General features: G+C 42.5%; 1 protein-coding gene across 1 annotated transcript; it reads left to right on the forward strand.

Annotated features, from left to right (window-relative positions):
- Positions 1-420: 420 nt before the first annotated feature.
- On the forward strand, positions 421-25,959 carry GNS (glucosamine (N-acetyl)-6-sulfatase). Its single transcript, XM_066591582.1, has 14 exons — positions 421-671; positions 5,118-5,177; positions 6,434-6,637; positions 7,759-7,824; positions 11,184-11,282; positions 12,118-12,285; positions 12,688-12,770; positions 14,016-14,134; positions 14,621-14,724; positions 18,193-18,294; positions 18,701-18,805; positions 19,847-19,957; positions 20,123-20,283; positions 21,191-25,959. Exons 1-14 carry the CDS (start codon positions 519-521, stop codon positions 21,282-21,284), a joined length of 1,629 nt encoding a protein of 542 aa, XP_066447679.1. The 5' UTR covers positions 421-518; the 3' UTR covers positions 21,285-25,959.
- The last annotated feature ends 902 nt before the right edge of the window (positions 25,960-26,861 follow it).

The following is a 26,861-nucleotide window of genomic DNA, read 5'->3' on the forward strand; positions in this document are numbered from 1 at the left end:
AAGAATGAAAAAGTCCCAGAAGAACCCTTTAAGACACGGAGTCTTCCTTATTGCTGACCAGGGAGCATGAAGTAGCTGACAGCTTCCCTGGAACAGATTTGAGCCACGAACTACATTTATCACCCAGTCACAGGACAGGTGATAACATGACCACTAGAGGTCCCCTCTGTGCATGGTGCGGTGGCCACGCATGCGCACTGATGCCACAGGTAGCCGAGTACAGGCTGCTGCACCGCCGCTAGAACACGGGGAGACGCAAGAAAAAGCGTCAAAGCCTCGAAATATAATAATCACTAGAAATGCCGCAGCGCAGACATGCATGCACGATTCATCTGCGGCAGCTTCACTCCCCGGCCTCTCCCCGGCTCCTCCTTCTCCCTCTCCGGCTCCTCCCTCTCTCTCGCCGGCTCCTCCCTTCCTGTTGTGAACGGCATGTGACTGCAGCCAGCTGACCGCTGCACTTCCTCCTTGTGTGAGCGCAGTGCAATGAAGTAAGCGGCGGGGCTGCTCGGAGGACGATGTGTTACCCGTCACCCCCGGCATGGCTCTGCCTGCTGCTCCTCCATGTGGGCCTCCTGTGCCCGGCGCTGCTGCCAGTGGCGGCCGCATCCCGGAGACCCAACGTAGTGCTCATCCTGACCGACGACCTGGACGTGTCCCTGGGCGGCATGGTAAGTGTCCATTACTGCAGTGTATGTGCAGGCCGTGTACAGTGCAGTACCGGCGGGAGTGCAGTGCATGCTGCGGGATGGTCTCTAGTCCGGCCCTCCTGTCTGCGCTGACCCTTGTAGAGTACATGTCCGGGGCTGTAGTGTCGCCCCCTGCCGTCCATGATGTCCCCCCGTCCCCCCCCCCCCCTAGATGTCTATGGGTCTATGAGTGCAGCCGGTTGGCTGCACTAAGACGGTCTGCGGCGGTGCGAGCCTCTTGGGTGCAGCATGCATGCAGCGGTGCGGGCCCAGCCTAGGGCTAATATCTCATGGGGGACCGTGATATCGGGGTGTGATTCATGGCCCCTTATCACACTCGCCTACATGCGGATGCAAGGTGATTCTGTATCAAAAAATGTCTCTCCTTCGGGGAAATGGCGATCCGCGGCGAGGGATGGCAGAGTATTCTCCTTTTGTTTTCAATGGGTAAACCTCGCACTGCACGGCATGCATCTAGTGTGTACAGCCGTGCTGCCGCCACCACCGGCCCCCGTCGGACGCAATTCCAGATGCGACAGCTCACCCAAAGATAGGACGTGCCGCCATTTGTTTCGCACATCACAATGTGTAAAAAAAACGCTCATGTGACCGCATTCGAAATAACGGGGTTCATATTCATGCGCCCTGCGACGTGCAGATCTCACGCAGGAATCTTGGTGGTGTGAAACCAGCTTAAGGCTGGGCACGTACTTCCCGTAGGCGTGAGCTGCCGCTGGCATCGGATGGCACAGGGGCATGGTGCATGATGGAGCGGTCAGGTCCAACGCGGTCCCTGCGGCATCGGAAGTCCTGATGACAAGTGACTTATTAACGGTGTATTTTGTTCTGACCGCCGTCCACGGATCCTGCGCCTCGCTACTTGACGATGCCGAAGTGCAGCAGTTTGCATCACTCGTCCGTTCTGGCGCGATATGTGTCTTTTTTTCCTTTCTTACAAATGACTTGTCTACCAAGTTTAACAAACAAAATATACACCCCCCCCCCCCCCCCCCGTATTGACGGAACGGTTATCGTTCAGGAAATTGTTCCAGTGAGCGACACTGAGGGATAATCGTTCCGTTTAAACACAGGCGAATGACTAACGAGAGCGGGGAGGTCCGCGCCTGCCGTTCAGCTTCAGACGCTGTAAAAAACAGCGGCAGCTCATGCGCTTCTTGTGAAGTTTACACACCGAGTGCTTTACCTTCCTACAACTGGTCTACGACCCTGTACGCGTCTCTGCGAGAATCGCGCAGTCTAAACGGGCGGCCCGCGGACAACGAGCTGGTGATGACGGCAGCAGCATGAGCAAACAAGAACTGTCAGATTCTCATCCCATGTAAAAGGGCCTTAGATCAATGTGTGAAGAACCCTTAGGCTGGGTTCACATGGGGCGAATTTGCCGCGGAAATTCCGTGCGGAATTTCGCCGTGGCAAATCCGCATGCAGCCGCTAATCCCGGGATTAGCCAGCCATGTGGACGAGATTTCTCAGAAATTTCATCCACACGGGACGGCAAATCCGCTGCGGCTAAGCCAGCAGAAGCCGCCACAGCGGAAGAGCGAGCGGCTGGGCCGCTTCACAGCCGCCACGGGTTTTGCAGCAGCGGTTCTCACAGCAGAAATCTCGCAGTTGTTCGCTGCGGCCAAATTGCGAGATTTCCACCGAGAATCCGCCCTGTGAGAACCCAGCCTTAAAAGGCGCACTTCTTGCCGTAGGCTAGCTTCACACAGGCAATCGCGATTTTTGCTGCGACCAGATTGTCTTTGTTTCTTCTTTTTTTTTTTTTTTGCGTCGGTGATGCTGTTTTTGAGAATAATCCTGCATCGCTGCTACCTGCAGTGCAATCGCGCAATTTTATTTTTTTTTATCGTGAAAGCCACTTTCTAATGTTTAAAACGCATATGTGTGATTAGTCTTTCACAGCGATGTGAAGAACTGCAGCATGTCCTATTTTTGCGCCATTCTGCTGAAGCCCACTGTTTCCTATGGAGGCAGGAAAAAAAAAATTGCATTGCGCTCACATGTAAATGCAGGTGTGAGGCTTTTTTTTTCTCATAGGGAATAACGGACTATTTACTTATTTTTCAATGAGTGATTCTCCAAGTTTTCTTAGTTTAAGCCGGAATCGTCTTCGTTCAGTCTGAACACCATTTCTTACGGCATCACAAGAAGTACCTGCTGCTAAGTCTGACCGCACCGCGGCACGCTTCAGCTCCTCACAATAGTTTATTCTCAGAACACGTGACTGTAACTCCTAAAACCCGTTCTGCAGGACAGCTTGGAGTCTAGAAACCTTTATTAACCCCTTAGTGACTAGCCTATTTGTTTACGAGGGCCATAACCTGTTGTCATGGGTGTATGAAGGCTCGTTTGATTTGGGGTAACTCCGCGGTACGTATGTTGTGCTGTATAACTTTTACTCAGTTTTTATTGGGGGGGGATTCCAGATACTCTGCCGTAGTTTTCTGTTGAAAATTAAATTGTCACATTTCTATTTTTCCAGCAGTGGAGCTGCGTGAGGGCTCGTTTATTGCCGGATTGGTTGTAGATTTATATAATTCTGAGGCACTTGTGACTTTTGTAGTTTTTGGTAGACAAGCAAAATTTAAAAATAGTAATTCTGGCATTACTTTTTCAAATTATTTTTATGCCGTTCTCTATGCCCAATAATGAACAAAATATGTTCATTGTCTGTAATTACAAGCGTGGTAATACCTATTATCTGTTGGATTTAAAAAAAAAAAAAAGAATTTGGCTGTATTTTATCCACTTAAAAGGTGTTTTTTTGTGGGGAAAAATGTGTATAAACAGATTTTTTTTAATTTTTTTTTTTTAAACAACTTTATTGAACTTTTAGATTTTTGACTGCCCGACGTGGGGTCTAATAGGCTGTTACATGGCAGATATGCAGACCTTTGTTAGGCTTCTGACTGCCATGGGAACCCATCTAGTACCTTGCAATTGCACTGTAGGGTGCCATGGGTGACAGAAAGAGCCCCCTCCACCTGTCATCTGTTTACCTACAGCAGTTGCTATTGATTGCGGCATGTGGATTAAACTGCCAGTATCTAAGGTTTCTCTGTACTGGTAGTTGGTGCAGGAGCCTAGCTGTCAGTAGCCAGCCAAGCCACCGCCTTAAAAAGACGCATGTGCAGGTTTACAGCCCATTACTGCCATCTGTAAGAAGACGAATTGACCGTCATTAAGGGGTTAAGTATGACTTTAGAAGTGACTACATGTAACCTCTAGCGCTGCCAGTGCGCTGCACATCACGAGATCCTCTATATTTAGCCAACCCTAAACAAGAAGTGAAACTAGAGGACTGGCTACAAATAATTGCTGTTCTCTAGGGTCCTCATTAACAGTGCTTTTCACAGATGAAACAAACTGGGTTTTGGACTTTAGCAGGTGGCCAAAGTAAACATCCGATCATGTAATAAGTCATTTATTGTAGTCAGATACCATCATATAGGAATGTGTAGAAAGATATTGTGTAACTTACTGTGTGGCATAGGAATGGACGACTACACTCAAGGCTTATGAAGTGGTTTCCATTAGTATTAACAAAACTGTTTCGACCATAGAGGAGGGCTGGTTACATAGCTGCAAGCAATGCAAGACATATTTATGTGCAAGACTTGGCACTGCCGTCCTAAACAAACTGCTCTAAGGCTTGTCTGTAATATCCCATGTAATATAGTCGAACATGGACAAAGGGTGCAGCGTTTTTACATATTCATGCAGTTTGTAACTGGGATAATATCTATTCATGTGCCCTATACTGTTCTAGCTTTTTGGCAGTTTAAGAACTAATTGTTCCTTAAAGGGGTTGTCCAGTTACTGGGTCACATCACGTCAGTAACATGCACTATAGTATAATAACTAACTGAGCAGTACTTACCCCTTCTCCACCACCGGGATCCAGCACTGCAGCCCCACTGTGGTTCTGGCATCTGTTGTGACAGCTGACATCACAGGAAGGCAGGTGACCCTGCAGCCAATCGGGAGGGGGAAGAACTGATCAGTTTATTTTACCACAGTGAGCACTATTAAAGGGATATTGTCCAGTAACCGGGCAACAATTTGAGCTCAAATTCTAGTAGATATAACATGGGCTAAATATTTAGTTATGATGTTGTCGCATAGGCATTGCCACTTTGTGCACTGCCCTGTCACGCTTTGATGAAGAGGAAAGGCATCAGATGGTACATTACTGAATTACAGGCCGCCACTACCATCACGCAGCGACGTCCAGGGTGCAGCCTCCTCTAACCCGCAAGTGCTGTAAAGCAGCTTATGAGTTTCGTGTGGCAGCCATGTTTACCTTCTGTTAAAAAAAATAAAACATTTAAGGGGGTTTATCTAACAGCTACCATGTAATAAAAGCAGGATGTTTCCCTCTAAGTGTTTGTTCTTTGTCTCTAGACTCCATTGAAGAAGACTAAAGCACTGATTGCAGATCATGGTTTAACCTTTACCAGTGCAGTAAGTGGTTTTATCTTTGGTAGATTTATTAACCCCTTAAGTATAGAACTATTCTGGGCTTTGAGGGTTTTTTTTTTTTTGTTTTTTTCTTTCTTGCATTAATTTATTATTTTCTCGTGAGCCTATAAGTTTTTAATTGATGTCAGCGCAGTTATATGAGGACTTGCACTGTTTTGGGGTAATGCAATGTATTTTGAAAAAAAAAAATATATATTTTTTTTCTTTTTGCAGGTGAAGTAAAAAACAAACCAAAAAAACCCACTGTTCACTGCGTGTTATAAATGAGTTAAGCCCCCTGTCAATGGGCGATGCGAAGTCCTGCGGCAGAGCTCTGCCGCAGGAACTGCCGCCGCCGATTCTCCGCCAGTCAGCCCTATCTGATAGGCTGGCCGCGGAGAATTGGGGCAATTTACAGCATGCTGCGAATGGAGAATCGCAATGATTCTCCGCTCATGAACAGGTTCCGGCGCTTTTCATAGCAATGCTATGGAAAGCGTCGGCGGGCGTAGTTTGACGGCGGTTTACCGTCGGTGAAATCACGCCCGTGGACAGGCACCCTTAGGCCTCATGTCCACTTGTACGCACGGATTCCATCTACTTAATCTCACAGCGAAATCCAGCCGTGCCTGCAGACATGGACAGAAAGACATTTTCTTACCTGTCCAGACCCAGTGCGGGTCTCCTCCGTGCCGGGCGGATCTTCTTTCTTCAGCATGGCAGATGCGTTCGGACGCATGCACAGTGCAATTTTTTAAAATTATTATTTTTTTTTTTTAAATCTCCTGCTTTCCCGTGGATCCACGGCATGTGCACATTGAGAGCAATAAACTTCTTATGCCTGGTTTAGACACAACGATTCTCACTCAAAAGATATCTTTGTGTGCATTTAAAGGGCAAGGTGATCGCTCAAACGGCAGTATCATTAACCGTTTTGAGCGATCACTTTGTGCTCCGAGTGGGGTATGCAGAAGACAAGCTGGGTACCAGCTGAAGCAATAGTATCAGCTGTATCCCGCTGTGAATCCCTGATAAGGCTCATCAGTGTCCGTCAGCACACTGAAAGACAACGATGAGCGACGGGATAACGAAAACTGCATGATGTCAGTGCAGTTACACACAACGATTATCGCTCAAAAGACGGCTTTGAGCTATTTTTGAGCGAGAATCGTTATCTAAACCAACCCTTAAGATTCCTGTATTTGATGTATTTGATGTTGGTGAATATCGTGGATTAAACTTTGCGATTTTCTTTGCAGTTTGTTGGTAGTGCCCTTTGCTGCCCGAGCAGAGCCAGCATTCTGTCGGGTCGGTACCCACATAATCATCATGTTGTCAACAACACAATTGAAGGGAACTGCAGCAGTACAGCGTGGCAGAAGACCCAGGAGCCGTACACCTTCCCTGCGCTGCTCCATTCCTCTGGTTACCAGACCTTCTTTGCTGGGAAGTACTTAAATCAGGTACTGCCTGTATAGTGTCAGGACAGAAAAGGGTTATTAGTTACTGTACTTGCTCTATGATTGTATACCCAGACAGTGATACATTGTGGCCTGCATCACTGTATTTAGCAATTGGTGTTACTGCCTTAAAGCAACAGAGATGTGAGTGCGGCTTTAGAGGAACACTAGAAATAAAGTGCACAAAAAAGAATAAATTGGCACTTTCTCCCTCAATCTCCTTCTCTCCTTCTGATCCTGTTTCTCATATTACAATCAAACCTGAGAGATATATAAATAAGTCTTCTCTGTGTCTGTATGTGTGTTACTGTATTCTTTTGCCAATAAAAACACAGAAGCTCCCATTGCTTTTAATAGGAAATTACGTTAAATTGATTTAAAGGGGTTTTGTCATTAGGACAAAACCCCGTCCCCTATCTGGGCTCTGCATAAAATAAAAAAGAGGGTATTCTATCCTGGAGTCCTGGAGCGAGTGCTGCATTGATTGGATGTGAGCAGCGCTTGCTGGCCAATCAGAGTCATTGCTTCCTGGAGGCTGTAACCCCGTAACCAGGTAGTGATGTTCTGTGGGTGGCTGAGGAGTGCAGGAAGCCTGGCAGAGCTACAGAACTTGGCAGACCAGCAGGAAGGACCAACCGCGGCTGCTAGGCAATGTAGTAGTCTTGTTTTTTTTATATAATGTAGTCTAGCTAGGGTTTATAATTCAAGCCTCCCCAAAAATAGCCAAAAATCAAGGTAGGTCTTTTTTCGGGGGAAACACGGTAGATTTTTTTTTTTTTTAGTCATTTAAAAAAATTCTGATATGTCTATGAGGTTTGTCCTTGTCAGCCTAAAAAGATGTAGGTTCACCATGTTCTGAAGAAAGTGCTGTAGATTTGTGCTTCTGTTCTTCCTTGGCAGGGGAGCTGGAGAACACCAGAGGAGAATGATTAGAAGAAATACTAGGCCGCTTCATACAGAAAATGTATTTGGCCTTAGTTTAGACCAGATTCACTTGTGATGGGAAACTCGAAAAGAGTGAGGGGGGCTAAATAGGAATAGTATACAACTGTGTACTGTTAGTTGTGATGTGGGTTCCTGTTTTACATGCAGTAATGGACTACTAATCTCTTAATGTTCTGCAGTATGGATCAGAAGACGCCGGTGGAATCACTCATGTCCCTCCTGGATGGAGCTTCTGGTTTGCTTTGGTGAGTAACCGATCAGTAATTAGCACTAATGTCTTCTGAGCCCTCAACATACTGAAGTATGCTGCAATTGTATGACCAGATGGTTATTAAAGGGCCACCCTGGTGAAACTTAAAGGGAACGAGGACGCCAGCAACGGAGCAGGTAAGTATAAAACTTTTGATAACTTCTGTATGGCTCATAATTAATGCACAATGTACATTACAAAGTGCATTAATATGGCCATACAGAAGTGTATAGACCCACTTGCTGCCGCGGGACAACCCCTTTAACTTTCCATCCATGCACCCCCTCAACTGATTGCCTGTGGCACTGCCTATTTACACAGGAGGGATGAAATCTCCTTCACCTTCATGTGGTTTTTTTTTTTCGTTTTTTTTTTTGTGCATGTAAATACCAGTGATCATACTCTGGATGTATGCTAGTGACACACATTACCAATGTGTACTGTGTGATTATGATTCACTACTTCAGTGTTAGTGAGGCATTAATCTGACCTGGTCAGAACTGGGATCATATGACCACCTGAGGGGGGGGGGGCAGGAGTTACAGATTGAAAGGAGTAACTAAAGTGCTTTTAGATGGAATGATCATTGCTCAGACGAGTAAAAGTGAACAGATATAGCTCAGTCTGAATGCAGGCCAACGACTGGACGCCGAACAAGAATCCTTTGTCTTTTATTCCTCCGTTTTATGCAGGACTAACAATCCTTGTTGTCTCACCTGCTTATTCTCCAGTTTAAACAGCAATCGTTCAGTCCCTCTGTTCGCTTATACAGGGACTGAAGGATTCTTGTATGAATGAGCCAGCCATGCATTTGCTAAACAGGCGGCAGGAGTGCGACCAGTTAGCGGTGACGTTCAAACGAGAATCTACTTGTCTAAAAGGCCCATAACCAAATACTAAGTGACTTATATATACTAGGGGGATAGCTACATATAGAGTAAGAGAGCATATCACTTTAGTGGCCCTTTTGAGTTGTATGTTAGTAAAGTTCCAGAGTTGCAGGTTCATCTTCAGCTTGTCTTTACTACTCTAGTGTACAGCCTTCAGAACCGACATTTGCAGCCAGTTATGTTTAGAAAATCGCTACAGCATAACTGGCTGCTTGTGCAATGCTGGCACGTTTTACCTTACCTGCATTTTTTTTTTTTTTTTGAATGCCCTTGCAACTAACTGCAGTGGTTCTTGGTATGTAAGCTGTAAAACATTACTTCATACTCCTCCTAAACCTGTTCTCTACTTTGTAACGGGAGGGAGTGGTCGACTGTCAACACTGTCCTCCCTTGGCCTCTCCTGGATCTCCTCATGCCTCACTGATGAAACGTTTAGTTTCTCCCACTCGCATACCGCATCCTCAGTTTGCCCACTATGTTGGCGTCACTTATGGCACTGTCCTAGAACTATGCCATTGGCCTAGGATAGCTTATGGCTTTTAGTACAATATCGTCTTTATTTTCTTCCTGGTATCTAAAGCTTAACATGAAGAAAACTCCCATTTCCTCCATCTCCAAACCAGATTTAACAATGACAATCTAAGGCTGCATACCTTCCCCAGACGCACAAGACTGCTGCCTAGTGTAATATTTGACTTCACTTTGTGCTTCAAATTGTACATACAAGCCCCAGTCACCTTCTGCCTCCACCATCTCAAAAACATCCCTCGAATACAATCTCTCCTCAATCCCAAATCAACAAACTCTAGTGCATTCCCTCATCTCCCATCTAGGCCACTCCAACATCCTTCTCAGCAGTCTCCCATACAACACTCTTGCATCTCTCCAATCTATCCTACACCTCTGCTGACTCTGACTAATCCCACCCTTATGCCAGTTTCTCCCCTTTGCCAGTCCCTTTATTGGCTACCCTCTGTTCAGCAAATACAGCTCAAAATATCATCAATGACCTAGAAAGCTGTCCACAACTTGTTCCCTCCATACATCTGACCTATTGCATCGATACCCACCCACAAGTAATCTTTCTCACAAGACCTACTTCTGTGGTCGGCGCATCACACAGTTGTGTGTAAGATTCCCCTGTGTCACCTAGACTCTTGAACGTGCTACAGCAACACATCAGACTCTCCACCGCCCTAGAAAAGCTTCAAAAAGAACCTGGAAACCTACCCCTCCTGACAAGCCAACAACCTACAGTAACCCTGCTGCCACCACTACCATCACCTACTGTGTCCTTCCCTCTCCCCTTGTAGACTGTAAGCTCTTGTGGGCAGGGCCCTCTCTCCATATTTATTTTTATCAGTTTGTAAGTCATTTAGTCTGTATATTGCTCCTGTCATTCCTATCTATGCATAATGTTTTTAAGCCCCTATTTTCATTTTGTACAGCACTCTGGAAAGAACAGCTGTTTAATTCCTTCCCACGGCAACTTTTTTCCCCCATTTTATCCTCTCCACTTTGTGGGTTTTTTTTTTTTTTTTTTAAGAAAAACCTTTTTGTATTTTTTCCTGTGATATAGCTACATGAAATGAAAGAGAAGTGCTTAGAAGGGAGCGTATATTGGCTGGGAGTGTGAAAACCCGACTGATATACGCTCGTGTAAATAGGTTATCCCGCAAAAAAAAAAAAAAAAAGATCCTTCACACTGCCAAGTTGGGAAGTATGGACTTGTATATCTCCAACGGAAGACTCCAATGCGGGGTGAACACAGCCTAACGCTTGATTTGTTCTCTGTGGAATGATGCTATGTAATACCAGATATTTGGGCTGTTCTGGTACATACCCCTATTTCTTCTATGCGATAAAGGAACATCTGTAGAAGCGGTCAAAGATTAGGGACTTTATCAACAGTGATTCTTCCGACTTTGGTGACCAAGCCAAGATTTCGAAACATTTATTAAAAAGCTGACAGAACATTGTGTAACAGCTGAACAAGCGGCTCATGTGACTTCACCACTTGTTAGCTGTTCTTGAGTATAGGCTGGAGAATGATGCAGATTCATTTATAGTACTCACTAATTCTCCAAGTAGAGGCTTGTTGAGCTAGTTCTATTGTTTCCTTTTACCGTCTTCACTCACGAGTGGTCTTGGTATGTACATGCTTGCCATTTTAAAGTGGTTGCACGTGGGATGTTTCTAGTATTGCAGCTCAGCCCCATCTAAGTGAACACAACTGAGCTGCAATACTAGACAATTCCATAGACTGGAATTGGCAGGTTTTCTTCTGGGAAAAACAAAGGGGGCTCTTTAATTTTTTTTTAATACCTTTTTAGATCTGGGTTTAGGTTAATAGTGCTTGTTGTATGCCAGTGGTCTTACTATCCTATCATGTGTATTGCTGTAGAGGGGAAGACCCCTTTAATTCCATACTAGTTATTTTTATTCTCTTCACCCCTCCCACCAGGAAAAAAATTCAAAGTACTACAACTATACCCTCTCAGAAAACGGACGGGCGCGGAATTATGGACAGAACTACAGTGTAGATTACTTGACCGATGTCCTGGTGAGTTATTTACTTATAGCACTTATTTTTCAAGTGTTTCTTTTTCCAGAATGGATATTTAACATGTCAATCCAACTTAAGTGTGGTGGGGGTCCAGCATCTGTGAAAATACCTTTCATAAGTTGACTATTTTCTCAATAAAAATTGTTCTGTTTGATTTTCTTTGTCTGAAATAATAAAAATTTTTTTTAAAAACAAACATCCCAAAGCCAGAGAATAAGAAACAACTTTAGCCCCCTCTCCTGGGTTTACCTGCATGTCCTGCATCATAAACAGTATGTCACGGGGAGCCAGGAGAGGTGAGTATAAGGTTGTCTATTATTGTCTGGTGTGGGGTATCCATTTTTACAGTTTATCTTGGACAGCCCCTCTTACAACGGACTAACGAGTAAGGTGACTGTGGCGGTGCTTGCATGTAATAAAATGGACGCAACTGTAATCTTCAGGCTGTTTGTAGAGAAAACAGATCCCACATTACCCCTTATCACTCGGCTGTTATACATGGATGATCAGTCAGCAGAAAAGCCTGATGTGCTCCCATCTGAATTCATAACCGAAGCCACAACGCTCTGCTGGATCTGTCACATAATGTTTCCGCCGACGTGCCTATGATTTGGACAGGCAAAATAGCACCGCATGCAGATATGAAGGGGCTACGAGGCATACGGGAACAGAGGCTAGGTCCTCATTTACTTGATGGCATTATGCCAAGGGACAAGTGCCATGTAGGGATTACAAGAATATAATTCTATATAGGTGATGTGTTTTTTTTTTTTTTTTTTCTCTTTTTAAAACCAAAGTTCTTTGTATTATTACTATTTTTCTTCATGACTAGGCCAACATTTCCTTGGATTTTCTAAACTACAAATCAAATAACGAGCCTTTCTTCATGATGATTGCCACTCCAGCTCCGCACTCTCCATGGACAGCAGCTCCTCAATATGAAAGCTCCTTCCAGAATGTTACTGCACCCAGGAATAGCAATTTCAATGTGCATGGCAAGGTTAGTGTGAATGGGGCATGGAAAATGATGCATGTACACAGGATTCCTGGAATATTTCTTAGCTTGTGTTTATACCCAAATGCATCGACACTTGGATCACAAGGGTTGCAAAAGTGGTGTGAGAGGCAATGATTTGTGCAAAACCTTCAGCTGTGGTCAAAATTATGACTAGGTTGTAATACTCTCTCATATTACTTGTATCAGTCATTAATATATCATGAATGTGCTTGTCTGAGGACTTGTCCATAGGGATCGCCGTACGTATACCACTTCCCACAGAGATTGGTGGAATATGTGAGCAAACTCTACCAATGTGTAATTGAAAGGACCTCAAATATCTTGTAAAAGCACCATATGATTTGGGTATATTATACTTTTAATGGAAAATCATTGCTCTTTCAGGATAAACATTGGCTAATCCGACAAGCCAAGACCCCTATGTCCAACACTTCCATCCAGTTCCTAGACAACGCTTTTCGCAAAAGGTAGGGTGTGATGGTATTACCTTGACTGTGACTGGCATCTTTTTCTCATACCTCATAAGCTGCCATGGGTTTACATGAGGAGTAATACTATTTCTGTCCATTATAGGACTTTTGTATCCTGCTTTTTTTGCCAGTTTTCCCACCTACAGAGTGCAACTCTAATTTTTAAACAAAAATTACAGATCTATATCTATTACTGATACAGAGATACAAGAGCAGATATCTTTGCATCAGTATCCTGTATCTCTCTAATACAGTTCTATAGAAAAAAAAAATCACACTTCAGTGATTTATGCGTAACTTTTAGTTTTCTCCTAGCTGATGTGCAGACTGGTAAGATATCTTCTATATACTGTACATGGGGAAAATGGTGGTTCTGTTCCCTGACTCTAACACACACATAAATCGCATCAGCCTGGAGGACAATAGTGTAGATGCAAATCCCTTACTCTTGATAGTGGCCACATGTTTCTCTCCCTTCTGCAGCAGCTTCTTCCTTTACTTTTTTTCTCTCCATAGACGTCTGTGGGCATCATACGATAACCCTGTTATCTGTCTTAGGTATCTGTTAGCTATCTCTGTAAGGGCCCACGAATTAACAAGTTTTAATGTATACAAAATTTTTAAATGTGATGGTGATTAATCTTGTAAGTGAAAGGAGATTTACTAATCCATATCTTAAGAAAAAAATCTGAGATGTTAATTCAGGAGAACTAAGAGTATCTGCACTTTCACCTTCGGAGTACTTCTGCTCCTTCGACTGTTTTTGACTCCTTCCAACAACTGAAAACTGCCTCATATAGCGCTACATGGGGCTGGCTTCAGCTGCTGGAAGGATCTGAAAACGGCCAAAGAAGCAGAAGCACTCGGAAGGTGAAAGTGCAGGTCCTCTTTAAGGAAATATAGTGTTAAGAGTAGGAGACGCATCATAATTGACGAAATTCTAGCTGCCATAGTTAGTGAAAGCTTATTCCATAACTGAACCTTTCTGTTAGTTATCTGCTAAAGACAGTAAATTGAAACTTTTATAAAATGGGCAACTTTAGACAAGATATTAATTTATTTCCCATCTACTATATGCCTGGTTCACTTCCATCTAAACGCCCAGTGCCTGAAAATGAGACCATCTGCAGACTTTCAATAAAAAGACCTAGAATAAAGCTGAGGAATACTAAACCCTGTACAGTATAGCAGAGTTTGACTGCAGTAGACTATTGCTCGCCATTAATGTGATGTGTTGAACAGGTGGCAGACTCTGCTGTCTGTCGATGACCTGGTGGAGAAACTCCTAAAGCAGCTTCAGGCACGAGGAGAACTGGACAACACCTTCATCTTCTTCACATCTGACAATGGGTACCACACAGGTAAGAAACAGTTTCTCTCTAGTGTGACCATACCGGAGTTTGGATTGAGGGAAATAAATCTCAGAAGCCATAGTTAAAAAAAAAAAAAAAAAAAGTTAAAGTAATCTCGGTAGTCTAGAAATCCCTGGCGTGAAATACAAACCTAGACAGTTTAACTAGTCCAATCTAGTATTTGTCCTCTATTAAACACTTTCAGTAATTTCTATAATGTTGCCAGACAAAGTTTAATCTAAAAATCTTTAATTTATCCATCATGTAAATTCAGCTCAAGTATTTTCGTCTAGACTAGCAGTATGTCATGTATGCTTCATTGCTCCTTTCAGTAAAAGTAAGGCTGTGGATTTTACAGTATACCAATAGATTCTGAAAGGGGGCTGAATAAGAAATTATAGTATTTTTCATCTGTAGTAAATTAACAGAAATGAGTTGTGCTGCCCATACCACACTAATATTTAATATGGCATTACCTTCCCTTTTCTTTTGCAGGACAATTCTCTTTGCCAATCGATAAAAGACAACTCTATGAGTTTGACATTAAAGTCCCATTACTTGTCCGGGGACCGGGGGTGAAGCCTAACCAGACAAGCAAGGTAAATTTAGTGCACAAGAAAAAGTTTTGTGTTTGTTTTTCAAAGTACTTGTCTTATAAAGCCGTGTATTCTTTCCATAAATAATGGGAGGAGGTCATGTATCCGGGTCCACCTAGAACAGTGCTGCTTCCAGTGTTAAGCAAATCACTTTTGCAATGACAATTGGAGCCTATGACTTGCCTTTAGGGCAAATCTAAGTAGGATTTACACACGAAGCTCATTGGGCCACGTTTATAAAACTGGAGTAGATGTGTAGATTACAAAAAGCATCTTAATTATTGTATGTCCCATACATGCTGTGCTATTACATACATACAAGTACATTTATACACTGGAGAAAAGCCACTAATGTGCAGCCCAATAACAATCACCAAAAGTTAATCATGAAGGGCAAGGTGGAAAGTCATTAACTTTTAATATGTGTTGAAATAAGCGATTTGCAAAGGTGATGTCATGTAACAAAGTACTTGGTGAAAGTACAATTGCTGCCATGTTAACAAAATATTGGTAACCTATATCCTAATGAGTCTGGCAGTTGTTTCAGGTGAAATGCATAGGGGCTACTTTGTGGAACAACCTCCATTACCAGGAACCCCCCCTAGGTTTTGTATATAATATAGTGGGTCCGGAAAGTTTTCAGACCACTTACTTTTTTACATTTTGTTATGTTGTGGCTTTGTGCAATCATTTCGCACCGCGCCTCCCCCCTCCATCACTCCATCATTCCACAATCGGTACCCAATAATGACAAAGTGAAAACAGAATGTTACAAATCTTTGTACGTTTTTTAAATGCTAAACTAAAATTTTGCATTGACAGTTTTTCAGACCCTTCAGTATAACACTTGAAGTTTAGCTTTGGGGGCCTCCTACTTCTCTTGATCATCTTTGAGATGTTTCTACACTTTGACTGGAGTCAATCTGTGGTAAATTCAATAGATTGGACATAGGATTAGGTCTTTTAAAATTATCTATATAAGGTCTCACAGCTCACAATGCATATTGAAGCCAAAACCCAGCTAAGAGCAGGAAAGAACTGCCTGTAGAGCTCAGACAGGATTGTGTGGAGGCACAGAAGGCTTCAAAAAATCTTCTGCTGCATTGAAAGTTCAAGAGCACAGTGGCCTCCAGAATTCTTAAATGGAAGAAGTTTGTAATAACCAGGACTTTTCCTAGAGCTGACCAGAAGGGTCAAAAAGGTAAAAAAGAGGTAAACAAGAATTCTGAATGGCTGAGCTCCAAAGATCCTGCGTGCAGTTCAGAGAAGCCTTCAAAAAAGTCAACTATCACTACAGAGTGGCCAAATAGAAGCCTCTTCTCCAGTTTAAAAAAAAAACAAAAAAAAAACATAAGTGATGAAACTAAGAATTGAACTTTTTAGCCTTAATTCTAAATTCTAAGCACTATGTCTGGAGGAAACCAGGCACTGCTCATCGCCTGCCCAATATCGTTCCTGTAGTGCAGCACGTCGGTGGCAGCGTCATGATGTGGGGGTGTTTCCAACTTGACTCTTAAAAAATTTGCATAAGGCCGGAACAAAACATTAAAAAAAGTTCAAGGGTCTCGACCCACTGTAATATGTGTTTAAAAATGAAGAGAGACCTTGACAGGGTCATTGTTTTGCATCTAGGGTCCCCTAGCACTATATAGGCATAATGGAGGTAGATGCATTTCTATGACAAAATTAGCACTTGCCATCCTGTCCTTTCAGTAGTAAGCTTTTGTGATCCATTATTGATTGCAAGTTATAGACTGGAGATAGAGGCCTCTAATGCACTATTTTTACCCAAAAGTAGTGCAATGTGCATGGGACATACTCAAAATAAAGAAAATACTTTTTATCTACATCTACTCCATAGTTTTATAAATATCAAGTGTAACTTCATATTCTGACTTATTACCCTATCCTTTCAGTATACGTATATTGTGAAACAGGCCAAAAACTTAGACAGGTGGGCAGAGCTTCTTGAGTGGAAGGATTGAAGACGAATGGTTCTACAATCCTACAGAATCGGCAGGCTATACTGGTGCCAGGGGTAGGGAAGAAAAGAACAAAACTGGGATTTTGGCGTGAACCGCAGAAGGGATAATGGACTTGAGAAGGGACAATAGTGAAGAACTTTTTGATGCTAGCATGTGATGCATTTCAAGGCAAAATGGCCTCTTTCTCAATCAGCTGAAGTACATAGTATGCATTGAAATTAGTGAATAGTAAAATCTAGTCATGGGACAAAACGCAAAAGAAATGGATCCAAAAAATGAAATTAAGAATCCAATTCATTATGGACAACCTCAATTTAAAAGAAATTAGTTTCTTAGTCTATTAAGGGGCTAGTGTCCATTTCACACAGGGGACTGCTTTAGACATTATGCCCTAATATAACAGTATTTGGGTGTTCCGTTTCACCTTTTTAATGAATGTATGTTCCATCACTGAAGATTTAATTCAGCATGAATTTTGTGGTGTTTTGCCTCGTAACATGTTGGCATCGAATAAAGCTCTTCACTATTCGCCCATCTCAAGTCCACTAACCCTTTTGCGGTTTGCACCAAGATCTCTAACAGTACGAGTATATTGGCAGTGATGGGAGGCGGCAGGGCATAGACTAAAGGTGTCCAACCCGCTGTACACATGCTTCGAAGAGTGTAAACTTAAAACAATGAGCTTTACACCATCAGACCTTGCATGTGCTTGTGGCGAGGCAGGTAAGCATCCTTATTTCATTAAGGGCAGGAGTGTAGCGATCTGCCAGCTCGAACATGCAGTCCATTCTGCAGGCATCATGTTATACAGCAGAGATATGAATAAAGTACGTTGGGGCTCATGTCCATGACTGTGTTTTCATAGAACCTTCCATGTGATATGTGGTGAATGGAATCAGTGAAAGTCTATGGGCTTTAATTGATCTATTCACACACTGTGTATCAATACGCAAGAGAAATTGTAGCACGTGCCATTTCTGTGCGTTCGTACCCAGCACGAGCTCTATACATTTGTATGGGCTGCGTATGATATGCTGTATATGCGGTCTCTGCTGGCAGAACATATTACTGCAAAATGTGTAAAAACGCTGTGGGGAGACCCACAGTATCTTACACATATGGCCATGGGCATGAGCCCTTAAACTGAATCTTATCCCACAAAGCTATATATCAGCCTGCTCAGTTCCTCCTGCTTTAGAACATAATGACTGCAGTTTGGAAATTCATGCTGACCGCTTCCCTTGAAGTTAAAAATGCTGAATTCAGTTCTATCTGACGAACGTGGCGTTTTACTCGGGCATAAAACGGTAATCCTGTACTTCCTAGCTTCTGGTTTAAATCAAATATCATTTTTAGCAATTACTATAGACTTTTTATAAATGAGTGGCCATCTCTGCATTGTTTATCCTCAAGATCTAGTGAAAGGTAAGCCCAAAGAGGTTGATCCTCATTTCTAAATATCCATGTCTTGTTTCTTCTCATTTAGGCACTTGTGGCCAACATTGATCTTGGGCCAACCATCTTGGATATTGCTGGATTTGACCTCAACAAGACGGAGATGGATGGGATGTCATACTTACCAATTCTGGCAAGTAGATTCATTGTCTTGTATTATGTCAAACATTGAAACCAGCAACTAGTACTGTAATGATACTATGGGCTGATGTGCTTCAGGCAGAAATAACGCATCTACAATACTTTGTAATGTTGATTACTAGAAAATTCAACTAAGGTTTTAAACCTGGTATCCAATCATTGTTGATGATGGCAAAGCGTAACTAAACTTGAGGCAAAGAAAAAATAAAGTAGTGACCCGTCAGAAGTACTGAGACCCCAACTGATGAAATAAGCAGAAGCACCCAACGGAGTATTGCGCCCGTTTGGCTGTTAACGAGTGAAGCATGGACTCCATAGTATACAACATCCTGTCATTTCACCATTTTCAATATTTCTAGGAATTGTTCTAAAAAGGATATTTTTCTTTTTCTTTTTAGAGAAACGGTAATGGAACCTGGCGAACAGATATTTTGGTTGAATATCAAGGAGAAGGTGTTAATCGTACCGACCCATCATGTCCTGCTCTCGGGGCTGGAGTGTCGGTATGTCCGATCTATCGCTTCATGTTGTAACAATGATTAGGTTGTGCTCTGTGTCCTCCCAGCAATCCTTCGTATGCAGAGCCCTGCTAATAGTGATGTAATGGTCACTGGGCATTGGATCACTACTATCTGGTATCTACAAGCAGTAGAATGCTGTATTATCCCAGCTTCCTCCAAACGCAGGGGGGGCGCAGTAGAAAGAAGTGGACATTTAAATTCTATAACACGCAGGCATTTTTAGTGCTGCAGAAAATCTGAAAAATAATGAGCTTCCCTCTACTTCACCCAAATCCTTTTGTAGTTTGTAATGGCATGCAGACATGGAGCTCAGACCACACTGCCCAGTCCTAGCGGTATTACAAACGAATTAGAAGTAGAGGTGACCAAGACCTGCATCGGGTCAGAACGCATCCTGTTCCTGATATCTGGCACCATTTATAAAGCATGTTTGCTTACACGTGAAGCCGACCTCTTTGGCTCTTTCCTCATTTTTAATGATTCAGCCGTATCTCAGAATCTATTATATCAGATTACACTTGGAAATTAAAAGTTTTCAGTACACTAGATGGTACCCTTTGTAATATGCTGCAATAAACAAGGCCTCAGACCATTTCGACAAATGTAATGATTTTTTTTTTTCCTCCCAACTTCAAAAAAAAAATTAAAAAAATGTAAAAACAGAAAATGCCCATGTCCTGAAAGGGTTAAAGGGAACTTGTCACAACCATCTCAACCCTAGAACAAACTTCACTGGCTGAAAGGGATGAAGAATCAATTGCTTCTAATCCCGTGCCATATACAAACCAGCATAGAGGAGTCCAAGAATAGTTATCAGTGATCTGTTGGAATAACCATGCCCCTGTCTGGCTTTAAAATGTGGGGAGAGCCCAGGGTGTCAGTACTTGTGTGGCTCACTTATAAGGTGCAGGATAACCTGCCAGATATAGTATGGAAGTCACTAATAGTCTTCTATTGATGATCTATTTCCTATTGATGATATCCTACCATGTGTTATACTTCCTCTTTTTCTCTGATTTCCAGCAATGTTTCCCAGACTGTGTGTGTGAGGATGCCTTTAACAACACATATGCCTGTGTGAGGACCGTTTCTAAGGACCACGACTTGCAATATTGTGAGTTTGATGATGCAGAGGTGAGTTGATGAGCACAGATGTATATTTGGCAAGATTAGACGTTTTAGTTACACAAGGAATATACTACCTATTTTTGTTTTTGCCTTGATTTGACATCCATACGACAGGACTATAAAGCTTTTATGCATAATTGTTAAATAATGTATGTTAATATCTCATTACAGGTCTTTGTTGAAGTCTATAACTTGACAGCAGATCCAAACCAGTTGACAAACATTGCTAAGACCATAGACCAAGAGATTCTTGAAAAGATGAACCATCGGCTCATGGTCCTGCAGTCCTGTTCTGGGGTCTCCTGTCGAAGTCCGGGGGTCTTTGATTCCAGGTAATATATCTGTGTTAAGCTATTTAGAAATGGGGCTAGAGCTTGTGGACGAAGTTGTATGAACGTAAATGGCTCTTCCAGCTGCTGCTGCTTTACTCCGTCAAGAGAACCAAAAGAAATTGACGGAGAAATATTTTAGTTGGAGATGCTCTTAGAGTATAGGAGGACTCAATTAGGGAACCTCAAAAATAATTTGCTACTCTAGTAAAATTTGACCGTTGTAAGTAGGGTAAATACAGCTGTAGCTTTAAAGGGGTTATCCAGTTGTAAACTATTGATAGCCTATCCAACGCACAGGCCATCAGTAGCAGACCGATGAGGGGTTTGCCACCTGGGACCACCGCTGATCAGCTGTTATCAGACCAGGGTGATCATGCACTAAGGTAATTTTTGCCTGAAGCAGACAGCCTTGGTATTACAGGCCAGGTTTTCATTTATTTCAAAGGGAACTTTACCTGGAATACCAAGCCTTGCCACTGCAGTGGGAACGTAGTTGTTATCGTCCTGCACTGGTCCAACGAACAGCTGGTCATTGGGTGATGGCCAATCTGCTACTGATGACCTATCCTCAGCAATCAGTACTTCACAACTGGACAACCCCTTTTACGGTTTCCCATTTGGTGATCATGTAAATATTGCTAATATCATACCGTACAACCTTTTTGGAAGAATTTCTGGAATTTCACACCAAAATGCTGAATACATCTGGATTGTATAGTTATCCTTATAGCCAAAGTAACGGGACAAAACTGTTGTGTCCAGCTCCTCTGATTTATGTAATGCTACTGTGGTTGTGTGTTATACTTCTACTAAGTAAAGAAACACAGAAAGTGACCCAAGAATACACAATGGGCCATCCAGTATACTAAAGCAACCGTAGACTCATGTAGTAATGTTTTTCCTGCAGGTACCATTTTGACCCAATGCTGATGTTCCGAAATCAAGGGGACTATGGCCATATGTTGAGCAGGAAGTCTTTAAAGTACAACTCCTTACTTTAGAGGTTGGAATTTTCTTATACGTCACTTTGATGAAGTAACCGAGCTGCTCCTTTGATTGCCTACCACCAGCCTTGGAGACTTCCATGATCTGGCTTATTGCTGTCATATTTTGTGCAGGACCTAATCAAAAGCTGGCTATCCTTGTTGAAATCTGTGAATTGTGGCAACTCTGGCCACATCAATGTCTTCTTCCCGGGACTGCTATCATGTGAAGACCACTTGTGACGGAGTTTGGCTATTGCTTTCCAAGATAAAGGGAACTGAACTAGTCCTCTTTCTGTCTTCTAGCCAGTATGAAAAGCACTGAAGCTTTGTTTGATAATGAGCTGATCCAGTTATCCAAACTTAAACTACTGCTCGGCACTAATGTCTTGTAATCAAATTATTTTTGTAACAAGAATATTTTTGTTATTTGGATATGCTAAACACATATCGGGCATCAAGACATCAGTAGACCCCATAGCTAGGTGTCAATACTCAAATTTCTTAATCGTGACTCCATTCTATACTCTACTTGGATCCTGCGGTCTGTCTAGTATGTGGTCATATGTATTAAGAACATGGGTAGATGCTCGAAGCGTAATAATTCCCTGGATGCTGACCCTCTAGGAACAGATTACTGGCATAAGACCTACATTGTAACATACTCTAGACTTGCACAATAGTAAATTATGGCTGCTGTTCGTCTGTTTGCACCTGATTTTCATGTCCTTTTAAAAGTAGTGAGATTCTTACCTGCTAAATCTTCATTAAACTTTGTTCTACACAATGTGGCCCGAACTTGACATATGTAGGATCCTAAAGTTTTATGTACAACTAGATGTGAAACATGGGAAAAATAAAAATGCCCTACATCAATAAGTTGGTGCAGTCCACCTGTACAATGTGGTTATTTTTATTTCTTTTTTTTCTTGCAATCCCACTCTAGAATGGAGTAAAACATACAGGGTTAATTTTAAAGAGTAACTTTTTTTTAATGGAAAACTTAGTATAGTTGCAAATAAGAAACTTTGTAATATCTTCTTACAGAAAGCTGCTTCAGTAAGCAACGTGCCGTAGCACTATTTTTTTTGCACTAATCACACTCTCAATGTACTGAAAATCCGTATACAGAGGCAGCACATAGAAGTCTTTAGAGAGGAGGAGGAGGGAGCTGCTGGCGGAAGACTAATATGGCTGCAGCTTCTAGGAAGTGTTTAGTCTCACCCTAATCTTAGACTGACATGGCCTTCATGATAATGCTGAGGGTGTGCAATGGAGAGATGAATAACAGCTTCTTCTGCCCGTGTGTGTATGGGAGGAATCGTAGCAGCTAGGGTCCACCCACTGTGGAGCGGAGTTCTGAGAAAATGGACCTTTGAGCATTCAGAAATGGAAAACTGCTAAAGAATGCAGAATAAAAGACCTCTAATGGACAGAAAGGTTGTCATTCCTCATTTACACATACAACCGCTAAGGTAACACAACATGCCTGCCATGAAGAATACAGTGCCACACTAAAACATTGCATTCAAAGGAGGGGTATTGCAGTAAGGTGTTTAGGGTTTTTTCACCCATCTGTCACTTAAGACGGGACGATTATTGTTCAGAGTTGTTCAAACTCCCAAGGGAGCGCGGGGATTTGAACAATGGTCGTCCCGTGTAAATGCATGCAGAGACTGACTGGGTGAGAGGTGTTCATGCATGCAGAAACCTAAACCGATAGTTGATAAGAACTGAATGATTGCCGTTTACTCTGAACTGTCTACTTACAGTGAATAGAGGTGGGTGGGGGGAAAACTCTCCAGCCGCTCCGCCTCCATACCGACAGCACTTTCAGCGATGCTTGCTTCTGTGTAACGGCACAGGAGCGAGCTTCATTGGGACATGCTGTCAGGCATTGTTTGCTTGACAGTTTGTCCCGTGTAAATGGGCCTTTAGTGACGTTGCGTATAAAGGCCGCACATACGCAATATAATTGCTTATGTACAGTGTTTATTACGCACCCATAGAGAACAATGGGGCTCTGTCATGTGTAAGATGCGGTAAAATAGAACATGCTATGTTTTTTCCCTTTAAATGCGCTTATTGTGTGCAATGTATATACCCAAGTGTGACTGGATCAATAAAAATTAATGTACTTTCATTGACTCCATTCGCCATAAAATATGCTATTCACAGTCTGCTTGTGTGAGCCGACCCTTACTAGAATACCCCTTTCTAGGAACAGGTCGCATGCAACTTTGCTATCATAAATTGCAATGTATGTCGCATGCACCTGTGACCCGGCTGTAGTTTCGCTGTTGCGTTGTTTTTTTTAACAACCAACTTGTTGTAAGCCATCCTCCAATAGCAAGATGCTGCATTTATTTTTTGCACGACTTTGTCAAGCAACTAGTGTTGTGTTGCTGTGTAGCCCTAGCCTTATCCTAAAAAAGTTATCCAAAAGTTTTTAGTTGCACTTGAAAGGGAAACTTATGGAAATCTAAACTCCTAGTAAAAAAAGAAAAAAAAAAAAAAAGAAATCAGAACCCATGTCAAGGTGAAGTAGGAGATGAGCTAGAGGTGTATGAACATCTATGAAGACTGGAATATTGAATAGCCGCTCATGAATGGTTTTCCCTAGGGTATGCATCTCCAATTATGTTATGACTATGAGGTTGTTAAATCGGAACTCTTTGATTATCAGCAGGCATGAGAAGAATAAACCACTGACAGGTATTCGGTACCTAAAGCGCATTCACATTAGACATAGTGGTGGACTGTTCTGTCCTCCGAGTAGGAACAGACTCCATGATAAATGGCTTTAATAGATCACTCTGACAGGGTATCAACCGGACTCCTTCATGAGGTCTGTTAGATATTCAGGTTGACTGCTTAATTTTGGTACTTTAAAAAGGGAAGCCGTCATTACTAATGATAAAGTACTGCATCACACTGTAAGCAAGCTCCTATCTAAAAGCCCCAAAGAATTGGGTTGATACAGATGGGATTCGAAGTGTAAGATTTATTTAAAATTGTGTTTAAAATGGAGAAACTCCACGATACATAACTCTTTACTGTTGGAATATCTTCTTGTGTCCATGGTGGCCATATACTGTATTTATTTATACCCACCTGTCCATACCGCACAATCCACGGGCTAAATTACTAATGTGCGGAGCTTTGTGTCCTATGTATAACAGGGTAGGAGCGCCTCATCACATCACTTAGATGTCATTTTTATAGCTGTAACTAAAATGTAGAGGTAGAAAGTGTTCTCTTCTACCTCTAGATTACTTCAAATGAGGCGCACAAGTATCTGACAGCCGGCGCACTGACAACCGCTCCTGGGCTTGCACATGGGAGTGATAGCCATTCAGAGAATGGAGGTGGAGCAGCCAGAGATCTCTTCCGGCCACCCGCCTCCATTCATTGCAAACTGGCAGTTTATAGACTGACTGCTTGTTCACACTGCCTGATGGTCACTTAGTTTTTAGGTTAGCTAGAAACCAAGGGATTCCAACAAGTAAGCGAGGAGTTGCTTGGTGACCTGGCCATGGCTGCATGGGACTATCCATTGATTCTTTGGGCCATAATTGCCCCGTGTAAAGGTACCTTTTTAATATGGTGTCTATCAAAAGCACCGTGGGTTCTACTACTATGAAGACCTTTTTTTTTTTTTGTTTTGTTTCACAGCTTTTGGAGGAAATAGAAAATGCAAAGGTGGTGACAGTAATGCAGTATATGAATTAAATGCTAGATTGCTCATGTATCACTGCACACTTGTGAGCTGGCCTTACCTTTCTATACATGTGTCACCGTTTATCAGGGCACTGCTAAACTGGTGGAAATGTTCGTTACACGCTTGTGTGATTGTAATCCATTGTGTCAACTGTCTGCCTATGGGAAGGAATACATTCGGCTGTCACATTTCACCCTCCTCCACCCCAACAGGGGGATAGACCCTATAGAAGTAGCAAGTTATGTACAATTCTTTTTAATAAAGGGGTTGTTCAGGATCAGTAAAAGGCCCATTCACATGGCTATATGCTATTCAGACACCTTTTTTTTTTTTTTTCCAAACAGATCATTAGCGTGTGCAAAAAAAGTATATCCTATTTTCATCCATTATTCTTGGAACAATTAATATGCAGGATCCATAGAGATCCACAGGTGTTCCTCATGCTGTCCGATGTGAGTTGTGCCTTACTTTGGCGCAAAATGCATACAGTTCTGTGAATATACAGTTTTTGTGTGTTTTTAATGAAACTGACACATCTGTCCATGAGCTTTATCTAATATTGGAGTTAAACACCAAGAGCCGGCACCGCTCATGGACGTGGTGGTCTTTCTGGAGAAAACTTTTTTTTTTTTCTTAAAACCTATCTACTTAGAAATTCTGAGCAGAACACTTCGTGAAGTTCCCTTGTCTAATCCAGTCGTTGTTTTGCTGTTCTGTACTCCACAGAATCATAAGTAGAGTTGTGAAACAACTAGACCCTGTTTAGCACTAAATGTATACAGCCATTTAACCTTTGCACTGGTATTATATAGCTGCTAGATGCAGATATTTGTATTTCGCTTTCTTCTGGTGTGTGTGTGATCTCTCCAGATGACTGTAATTTGTTTTGCCTGATGATTTGTTTAGAAAGTGACCTTTAACTTGACCCTGTTCACTGCTGCACTTTTCAATAAAAATTGAATTTCTCTGTCAGTTTTAAACTTCTTTGTGCAGTAATTGTGAGTTTCATAGTTAACTGCTGTGCGTCATTTGCAATGGGCCATATTAATGTGTACAGTGCCTAAAGCCCCTTTTACACGGGACAAGTGTCGGGCAAGCAATGCCTGACACTCGTCCCTATGTATACTCGCTTCCATGCTGTTACACAGGAGCGAGGATTGCTCACAGCGTGGCCAGCAGGGAGGCTGTGTGGTTGGAGGAGAGTGCTCTCCCCCACACCCCTTCATTCACTGTACAAAGCGGCGGTTCAGAACTGGACGACTGCTATGTGCATTGAATGATCATCGTTCAGGATTTTAAGCTGCTTAAAACTGAACGACTGGGGATTCTCATTGAGTCAGCTCATACACGAGTGATTTTTAGTTATTTATTTATATTCTGCATTGTGGTGCAGGAGGAAAAATCGCAGCATGTCCTATCTTCGGGCATTCCCTCGGAACACATCGCCTATTGTCTTCAATGGAGCCAGCAAAGCATTGCACAGCATGCAAGTTGCACGCGAGTGCATTGCAATGTTTCGCACTGAAAACAATAGGAAACACCTCTGCGATCTGCTGCCGTGGCTTTTGGCCTCAGTGGCGGATCGCTACTTCCTTGAAGTGATAGGTGTTTTTGACACACATTCCTCGCATCTGTGGGGAAATCGCACAACCGCAATATCAGGCAGTCTCACAGCCCGATATCGCACTTGTCCATGTGAAAGTAGCCTTAAGGCCCTTTTAGACAGATTTTCTCTTTTTGAATGATAATCGTTCCAACGAGCTAAAATGATAATGCACTCTTAAAGTGAGCCAGCAACTGACCGATAATCGTTCACTTTTACACTGCATCCATTTTATGCACGCATAAAAATCATCGCTGGCCCGTTCAGTTTA

Source organism: Eleutherodactylus coqui, chromosome 2, assembly GCF_035609145.1.
Source record: "Eleutherodactylus coqui strain aEleCoq1 chromosome 2, aEleCoq1.hap1, whole genome shotgun sequence".
NCBI classification, from domain to species: domain Eukaryota; kingdom Metazoa; phylum Chordata; class Amphibia; order Anura; family Eleutherodactylidae; genus Eleutherodactylus; species Eleutherodactylus coqui.

Bases quoted from the DNA above. Each gene is read 5' to 3' on its own strand.
- GNS (XM_066591582.1), top strand. From the start codon at position 519: ATGTGTTACCCGTCACCCCCGGCATGGCTCTGCCTGCTGCTCCTCCAT. The intron at 14,725-18,192 runs GTAAATTTAGTG...CTTCTCATTTAG, and splicing joins AGCCTAACCAGACAAGCAAG to GCACTTGTGGCCAACATTGA. The intron at 18,806-19,846 runs GTATGTCCGATC...TCTGATTTCCAG, and splicing joins CTCTCGGGGCTGGAGTGTCG to CAATGTTTCCCAGACTGTGT.